Source organism: Nannospalax galili, unplaced genomic scaffold (genome assembly GCF_000622305.1).
Source record: "Nannospalax galili isolate Female #2095 unplaced genomic scaffold, S.galili_v1.0 scaffold781, whole genome shotgun sequence".
NCBI classification, from domain to species: Eukaryota; Metazoa; Chordata; class Mammalia; order Rodentia; family Spalacidae; genus Nannospalax; species Nannospalax galili.
In genome coordinates this window covers 878,909-888,289 of record NW_008346898.1, presented here as the reverse complement: position 1 = coordinate 888,289, position 9,381 = coordinate 878,909, and the positions used below count along the sequence as shown (strand labels likewise).

At 46.8% G+C, this 9,381-nt stretch overlaps 1 protein-coding gene across 1 annotated transcript in view; it reads left to right on the top strand.

Annotated features, from left to right (window-relative positions):
* Positions 1–3,206: 3,206 nt before the first annotated feature.
* Positions 3,207–9,381, top strand: part of Cacng1 (calcium voltage-gated channel auxiliary subunit gamma 1) — a 13,950-nt gene continuing 7,775 nt past the window's right edge. Inside the window, exon 1 of the mRNA XM_008843197.1 lies at positions 3,207–3,568. Within this exon, the coding sequence (XP_008841419.1) occupies positions 3,334–3,568 (235 nt within the window). The 5' untranslated portion in view covers positions 3,207–3,333. The remainder of the gene's footprint in view (positions 3,569–9,381) is intronic.

Here is a 9,381-nt window from a genome sequence, read left to right as displayed (position 1 = left end):
AAGGAAGGAAGGAAGGAAGGAAGGAAGGAAGGAAGGAAGGAAGGAAGGGAAGGATTTGAAACGATTTTGCAGACAGAGAAGAGAAAGATACATATAATCACTGGAGCTGCCGGCCAAGTGGAGTGCTTCACACAAAGATGACTTCAAAAGGAGGAGAGCATCAATCTTTAATGTTTCCACTCGCAGGGTGGAGGGCTCCACACAGCTGCCCCCTGCTGAGGAAAACTCAGGAAGAAGTGCTCAGTGGCTGCCCTAGCCAAGGCCTGACTACTTTGATGGCTCTACACTGTCATCCTGGCTGATTCTGAGTGTGCCTGCGTGCTGTACCCCATTCAGGGCAGTTTTCCAAGACCTCCAAAGGCAGTACAGGAGAGCAGAGGGAACCCCAATGCCAGGAAATTCAAAATGCTTCTGTACATCCTTAAGCAACTGTACATTCCCTTGTAATGTTAAAATTAAGGTGTTTCTTTCTAGATACTCTGTTTCCAAACACCTTAACCCTCTGTCTCCCTGGCTGCTGCTTTGCTGGGTACCTGACTCACAGTGGCTCTACCTGAGTGTCCCCCAATACGCCCCTGGGTGTAGAAAGTATGAAGGGCTCAAAGGCAGTGCCAGGTCTCAGCTTCTAGAAGTTCTCCATGGAGAAGACCCATTCTGTGAAGGTAGATAATCACTCTCTGAGCTGAGCAGCCCCAACAGCAAGGGTCAGCAAGTCACTCAGCAACCAGTCAACATCACTGGATCAGTCCACAGGGAATGCAGCGCTGGGGACAGGGAGAAATGAGAAAGGTTTGGGGAGATGCTCTTTGGGGATTATATCCTGGTGGAAGAGCAGCTTTTCTAAAAATGACAGTTCAGATGCAATTGCAGTAATGTAAGCCCTGGGTGCGGGCATGGGGTGTCAGCTCAGCCCTTGGTGCCTATTCATAGATGGTACCAGCTTAGTGTCTCTGGGCTAGATTCCTTATTTGCCCCAGGAAATCTCAAAAGCTTCTCCAAGCTCCAACCACTGGTTTAGAGTTCAAGATGTGAGTTTTATGACATCTGGCTTCCCCATTTCCCCACTGTGTAGACAAATGACTCCATGTGTCTGAGCCTGGGTATCCTTTGTAAAGTGGGAATGGCAGTTACTCATCTCGTGGATTAGTACGAAGAGTAACTGGATGGCATGCTGTATTGCTTTTCTTGTCTCTGTGACAGAGTGTCTGACAAGAACAACTTCAGGGTGGGAGGATTTCTTTGGCTCACAATCCATCATGGTAAGGCATGACATTGACATCTGGGGCTCTGTCCAAGGCAACAGGAGCTTGTGATGTGACTTGTTACATCTTAGTGCATCAGGAAGCAAGAGCTCATTGGAAGCAGGGATAGGCCATACTTTTCAAAAGTCCCCAGTGACCCACCTCCACCAGCCACGCCTCCCATGATCATATTCACACAGGCCACATGGCCACCGGTCTCCAGTAGAGGGCCAGGTAGATAATGGGCATTCCCTGAAGACAAACTATTATCATGTTTATCAGTGTTGTCAGCATTCCATGATTTCCAGACTGTATGTGTTGTATGAATGTTTCTCTACTCCTGGACAGAGCCTTTCTATCCCAACATAAACCTGAGACCAGGATTTTGAGGCTCACAGCACTGCCCAGATGTGGTTTTTTCCCATTCATGTGTTAGCCTCATGGATACACCCCAAGAGGGGCTACCTGTTGAATTGAGACAGGGGAGAAGGTAAAATCCAGGCGGGACTAGGAGGCAGAAGCTCAGAAGACAGGTTGGGAAACATATGACAAACAGGGCCTCTGGACGGGGTCCCAAATCTTCACATGTTCTCTGTACCCTAGTTGCTTTCTAATGGTCACCCATGAATAGCCTACATGTTTCTGTTTGAAAATAAAACGGGGGCTGGAGAGATGGCTCAGCTGTTAAGAACACTTGCAGATGACCCGAGTTCAATTCCCAGCATTCACATGGCAGCTAACGACCGTCTGTAACTCCAATTCCAGGGGATCCAATGCTGTCATCTAACTTCTGAGGCATTGCACAACACAGGTGCACTTACATACACTCAGGCAATACTCTCATACACATAAAATAAAAGTAATATCTAAAAAAAAAGAAAGAAAGAAAGAAAATGCAATGGACTAGGGATGTAGCTCAGTTGGTAGTGTGCTTGCATAAATGCCAGCACCTGCATAAACTGGGAACAGTGGCACATGCCTGTAATGTAGTAGCACTTGGGAGGGGGAGGCAAGAGGATCAGGAGTCCAAGGCCTCCTTGGTTACATAGCAAGTTTGAAGCCAGCCTGTGCTACATAAAATATATCAAGAAAGAGAGAAAGGAAGGAAAGAAGGAAGGAAGGAGGGACAGAGAGAGGGAAAGGAAAGAAGAGGGAGAGAGAACAGAATAAAAACATAACTAGAAAATCTTTATTGTCTGCCCCTAATAGGAAGCAAAATTAAAGAGTGCAAAGAAACACAGCTGTAGCTCAGCCCATGTCCTCTTCCCCTTGCCCTCTAGACTGTGCTCTTCAGATTTCAAAGGGCTATTTGCAGACATCAGAAAGGTGTGGAGATGGTCTTCTGAACCCAGCCACAGGGGTGCGAAGAGAATGGGAAAGGAAATCATGTTCTCAGCTGGGCTCAGGTCTGGGAACCAGATGCTCTCTTCCTATGGCTTGGGGAAGGGGTGGGGTAGAGTTTGCAGTTAAGGTGATTGCCTGGAAGGTAGACTCCAGGATTCTGTGCTGGGGGTCCCTGTGACCTTCTCCAGGAAGTTCCTGTGCTCCTCAGACCTGCAGGATCAGGATTCACTCACCTGCTTTGGTAGCTGCCTTGCCAGTGTGAGACCAGGAAGCTGTGGCAGCCTGTGACTCTTGATGTCCCCTGGCCTCGCTTGGCAGTACCTTCCAGTCCTAAGCAAGTGGATTCCCACACACCTGGTGAGCCTGTTGCCTGCTGCTCACCCCTCCCAACTCGTCCACAGAATTTGCAAGTCACTATCTACAGCCTTCTTTCTTTGCCCTACCCTGGGGGGTATTACTAGCCCCCAGATGGGAAGAAAGTCCTGAAACCAGAGCAGAAGGCATCTTCGGTGACACGCCTAGAGACAAGCATTAATAGAAGCCTCCCTCAGGCCCCTGACACGTCTGGGCAGCTGCTCAAACAGCCCAGTGTCCCTCAGCCCCAAGGCCAGCCCACTCTGGCTCAGCCAGACACACTAAACTTAGCTGCAATCCCCAGCTCCATAGCTACCGCCACCACCTAGCTGGTTGTCACCTACCCTGGGAGACCCTGCTGCCCCTGACCAGAGCACCTACATCAGTGACCATCATGTCTCAGACCAAAACACTGAAAGTTCGTCTGACCCTCTTCTTCATCCTGGTGGGTGGCATGCTGGCCATGGTGGCCGTGGTGACTGACCACTGGGCTGTGTTGAGCCCCCACTTGGAGCAGCACAATGTTACCTGTGAGGCGGCCCACTTCGGCCTCTGGAGGATCTGTACCACTCGTGTTGCCGTGCAGGACAGAAAGGACAAGAGTTGCGAACACATCACTCTGTCAGGGGGTAAGGTCCCCATTCTTTCTACCTCTTCCCACTTCAGCCTTCCAAGACCCTCAGATAAGTGGTCCATGGGAAAGACGGCAGTTTCTGGGTCTGAGAGCAGAGCAGCTGCCCAGCACTTCCTGCCAGGGAAGAAGGTGGGTTCTGCTTTGGGGTAGTGTTGGTGCCAAAGCTGGGGTGGAAAATGAAGGTGTTTGTCTCCAGTGACTTCTGTTTTGGGAAGCCTGGTTTCTTCTCCCACAGTTTGGTGCTGTACCTGTGGGATAAGAGGCTCCTAAAGCTGCCAGTTTATTAGACCAGGGACTTTGGACCCCAGGGGTAACACTCAGTGGTGTCCCAGCTCCATTCCCTCCCTGCAGAGACAGGCTGGTGGCTCTACATCTCAGGCTAGAGGAACCTGTGGGGCAGGCTGGGTCCCGCCTCAGCCTCCAGGCAGAGGGACAGACAAGACTACTACTGGGTTTGCCATGAGAAAGGAAGAGACCAAGTTCCTTGTTCCTAAGTACTGAGAGCTTCAAGCTTGCTACAGCAGAACAGGAAACCAAGCATGGGGCCTTTCTGGGGGCGGGGCCTGGAGCATGGCTATAAAGCAGGAGATGATGGCGTGGATGCCTTGGATGACGATGCGGATGACTTGTTGGAACCTGCAGACCTGCTGTGTGCCCTCCCTCAGCTCAGATCATTCTGAGTTCCTCAGCATTTCCTTACTTGGTGATTTTGGGTATTCCTCCATTCCCTACACATGGCAGAGCCAGACACCGCAAGCAAGCTCCTTCCCTGGGAGGTCTGGTATTGGTGTGATGCATCTCGATTCTGTAAGTGTAGAGTCCTTGGGATTCAGAGAAAATGGAACATGCATTGAAGGAAGGGTCACCAGGGAGAAGCAAGGCCTGGACCCTAGCCACCTTTGCCCGCTGCCCTCTTAAAGGACTTTCTTTAAAATGCAGTGCTGGGGATAGAACCCAGGACTTCATGCATGCTAGGCAAGCACTCTACCAACTGGGTTACATCCCCAGCCCAATAAAGGACTCTTCAGGGAGACAAGTCCCATTCCAGCTTCTGTTTCACCTGTATAAAACATGAGACTTGGGGTCACTTCCAGGACTTACACGTGTCTCCAAGGAGGCAAAGGACCACAGCATAGGTGACTTCTGTCCTGGTGCTCAGAACCGTTTCTTCCGTTCTCTGAGATGTGCCCGTGGAGAGGTCAGTGCTGAGTCTCCAAAGGTCCTACAATCTGTGTACGGCTTAGAGAGCCCACCCTCCCATTGTTATTCCTCCTCTTCCTCGCTGCTTGCTTCAGGAAGCCCAGACGCCACTCATCCTTGATGTATACCCAGAGATTTATATATTCTCAGCTGTTTTAGAAACACCAACTGTCAGGGCAGAGGGCTTTGACAGGCATGAACATGTGCGTGAAGGGTATCACATAGCCCAGTGCCCACACCCCTTGGTCATTCCCCACATTCGTAAACAGATGCATCCTCCAGCCAACTCCCTGGGCGGTGCAGGGCGAGGCAGTTTCTCCAGGGATCACGCATGGGGTGGGACATTATGATCCTGTCCTCCTGTCCTTAGAGCTGTGTGCCTGTTAAAGTCAGAGCAGATGAGTAATATCCACACAGGGAAGAGACAGGCTAGTGAGAGCACCAGCCTTGGGGGACCCATAGGCAGGACTTGGCCTTGAGCCTGAGCTAAGTTTTTCTCTCTGCCTTCTTGCCCCCCTCAGCCATGAATCATACTGCCCACGCTTGGGACACCAAGGCCAACCTCTCCCTTGATGTCTTCCAAAGCCCATTCCTGCTTTCTCTTACGTTTTTTCACCCCCTCTGCAAATGGACATTGTTTTCCTTCCCCATCCACCTTTTCTATCCCGGGACCTCTCTTTTCTGGAAGAAGATCATGTATGTTCTCTCACTTATTAACAATTACAATAACGGCACATCAATGTAGTGCTCTCTGTCAAATACTGCTGTGGGTGCTTTGCTTTGGGCAATCAAAGAAAAAAAAACAAACTAAGAGAGAATACCCGCCCCCAGCTGAATCTTCTTGTCCACAAAACAACGAAAATGCTGAAAGGAAAAATAATGTCAGAATCATCATTTTCAGAACTCTGGAAACGAACCAAAATTTTACAGCAATCCAGCAAGTGCTTATTCAAGAAAAAGAAGCAATGTAGGAGCAGCAGTGAATGCTAGAATGCTTTAATTTGCCCCCTTCCCATTCGCCCTCCCTTGGGCTCTGTTCGGTCCCCGAAAACCACATCATCTTGTAATCAGCAAGACAAAACAAAGCACAAAACAGTCTGGTTGACACTGGAGGGGACAGAAGAGAGTTGGATTTTTTTCAGAGCACTGTCATTATCTGACCTCTCTGGCCATTGTCCAAATTTGTCCTAACTCTGAACTCATCCAGTATAAGCAGACTTTCTGGGGCATTTGTTGAAAATGGTTATAGACAATTATTTAGCAGCCATGGCTATGCAAGGCAGGAGATAACAGATACGGAAAACACGGTTTCGAAAGAGCTAGATGTGGAGCTAGAACGATGATTCAGCAATTAAGAGCACTGGTTGCTCTTTCAGATGACCAGGATTCAGTTCCTAGCACCCACATGGCAGCTAACAACTGTCTGTAACTCCAGTTCGAAGGAATCTGATGTCCTCTTCTGGCCTCCACTGGCACTGCACACATGTGGTACACTTACATGTATGCAGTCAAAACATACACATAAAATAAAAATAGATAAATAAAAATTTAAGGGACTGGAGAGATGACTCAGCAGTTAAGACCACTGGTTGCTCTGCAGAGGCCCTGAGTTCAGTTCTCAGCACCCACATGGTGGCTAACAACTCCAGTTCCAGGTGATCCAACACACTCTTCTGACCTCCATGGGCATTGTGTGACACGAGTGCACTTACATACGTGCAGGCAATACACTCATACACACAAAAAAAATAATAAATAAAATACTTTTTAAATTTAAAAATAGCCAGACATGGTGGCTCACGCCTGTAATTCCAGCAATTGAAAGGCTGAGATAGAATTTTGCCATGAGTTTGAGGCCAGCTTGAGCCATATAGTGAGTTCCAGGCAAGCCTAGGCTACAGTCAGACTGTCTCAAAGAGAAACAAGCACAAAGAGGACTTGTAGCCAGTGTGGTGGCGCACACCTTTAATCCCGCACTCGGGAGGCAAAGGCAGGTGGATCTCTGTGAGTTCAAGGCCAGTCTGGTCTACATAGTGAGTTCCAGGACAGCTCAAGCTACAGGGAGACCCTGTCTCAAAAAGAAGAAAAGGAAAAAAAAAAAAGATCAAGAAACCCTGCCTCAAACAGAGTAGGAGGAGGGTTCCAGGTCCCAAAGTTGTTCTCTGACCTCCACATGCATGCCATGGCATGTGCGTATCAGCATTTACACATAGGAAAGCACATGTATACACACACTAAAAGAAAAGAAGAGGAGGGAGGGAGGGAGGGAGAAAGTACAGTGATAGGCAGATGAATCAGTTCCAGCATCTTGGAGCATCTCTGTAACTGACCAGTAAGCTAAGATTTCAGTGATTCAGATGACTAGGAATAGTCTGTACAAAATTTTCAAAAATAGTAACAGGAACAAACCTCAAGAAGGAGAATCAGACTTCTAGAGTTGCCACATTATATTGTTTAAAAAATTCAAACTATTTGGACTGGACAAATGGCTCAGGAGTTAAGAGCATTGGCTGTTTTTTGCAGAAGACCCAGGTTCAAATCCCAACACTCACACGGCAGCTAATAACCATCTGTACCACTGCAGGCATTGCATGATGCTAGTACATGCAGGCAACACATATATACACATAAAATAAAAATAATAAATGAATTTTTTTAAAAATCCAAGCCATTAAGCTGGGTGTCGTAGCATATGCCTTTAATCCCAGTACTCAGGAGGCAGAAGTGGGCAGATCTCTTTGAGTTCAAGGCCAGCCTGGTCTACAAAGAGAGTTTCAGGTCAGCTAGGGTTATATAGTGAGACCCTGTCTCAAAAATAAAAGAAGTAAATAAAAATAAATGAATAATAAAAGTCACTTAAAGAACTAAGATAATATGGGCAATATATGGGGAGGAAAAGTAGATACTATCTAGAATGTTCCCTTAGAATGTCTACATTTTGGGTTTTCTAGACAAAGATTTTTTTTTCTTTTTTGAGACAGGGTCTCCCTGTATCCCCAGCTGTCCTGGAACTCACTATGTAGACCAGGCTGGCCTCGAACTCACAAAGATCCGCCTTCCTCTGCCTCCCAAGTGCTAGGATTAAAGGCGTGCGCCACCATGCCCGGCTTAGACAAAGATTTTATTACATTGTTTGTTTGGTATGTGTGTGTATGTATGTGTGTGTATGTGTGTGTGCAGATCAGAGGGTGACTTTTGAGAGTCAGTTCTCTCCTTTCATCATGTGGGTCCAGAGATCAAACACAGCTTGTCATGCTTAGCAGCCAGCACCCTTACTTGCTGGACCATCTTACCAGCCCTAGACAAAGACTTTAAATTATCTGTTTAAAATACATTCTAAGAACTAAAATAAGCCATATATAAAGAATTAAAGAGAGTGATGCCTCACAAAATAGATGTCAGTCAAGAGACAGAAATGAATTTGAAGTATCAAATAGAAATTCTTTTGAAAAGGACAATAATTAAAATGGAAATTTCATTCAAGAGCCCCGAAAGCAGGGCTAAGCAGACAAATGAAAAACTACGAACCTGAAAATAGGTCCATTGAGATTAGCTAGGCTGAGGAACAGGCAGGAAAAAGAAAGGGCGACAGATCAGACACCCATGAGACACCATTGTGTATGTCACTGGAGACTCCAGAAAAGAGAGAGAGAGAGAAAAGATGTAGGAAAAAAAAATAATGGCTGAAAGCCCTAAAATTGGATTAAAGATATTAATCTATAAACATAACAAGTTCAATGAACTCTGGGGAGGATGAACTTGAAGAAATCCACACCTGCACAGAGCACAATAAAATGGTTGAAAGACACAGGGAACACTGAAAATGAGAAGCAAGGAGTAACTGTGATGGTTAGCGTTAATTCTCAACTTGACACAATCTAGAATCCGCTGGGAAGAAAGTCTCAATGAGGAATTGCCTAGAATTTCCTGTGAGCTTATCTGTGAGACATTATCTGGATTATATCAATTGATCTGCCCACTATGGGTGGCACCATTCCCTAGGCAGGGGATCCTGACCTGTGGAAGGGTGGAGAACGAGGGCTGAGGACGAGCATGCATGCACTCATTTACTGCTCTCTGCTCTTGACTACGGATGTGACTAGCTGTTTCCAGTTCCTGCCCTCTCACTTCCCTATTATGACAGACTGTAATGAGAACTGTGAGCTAAAAACCCTTTCTCCCCTAAGCTGCTTTTGTCAGGATATTTTATCACAGTGACAGGAAAAGTAAATAAGACAGCAATTTATCACACATGGGAGTCTAAATAAGATAAATAGATGGGAGCTATGGTTCAGTGGTTAAGAACATTGACTGTTCTTGCAGAAGACATGGGTTCAAATCTCAGCACCCACATAGCAGCTAACAACTGTGGGAGAGATGGCTCAGTGGTTAAGAACATTGACTGTTCTTGCAGAAAACATGGGTTCAAATCTCAGCACCCACATAGCAGCTAACAACTGTCCATAACTCCAGTTCCAGGGGATCCAACAGCCTCTTCTGTCCTCCTCAAGCATTGCACAACACGGGTGCACTTACCTACTTGCAGGCAATACATGCATACACATAAAATAAAAATAACAAAATAAATTTTTTAAAAAAAAAAAGATA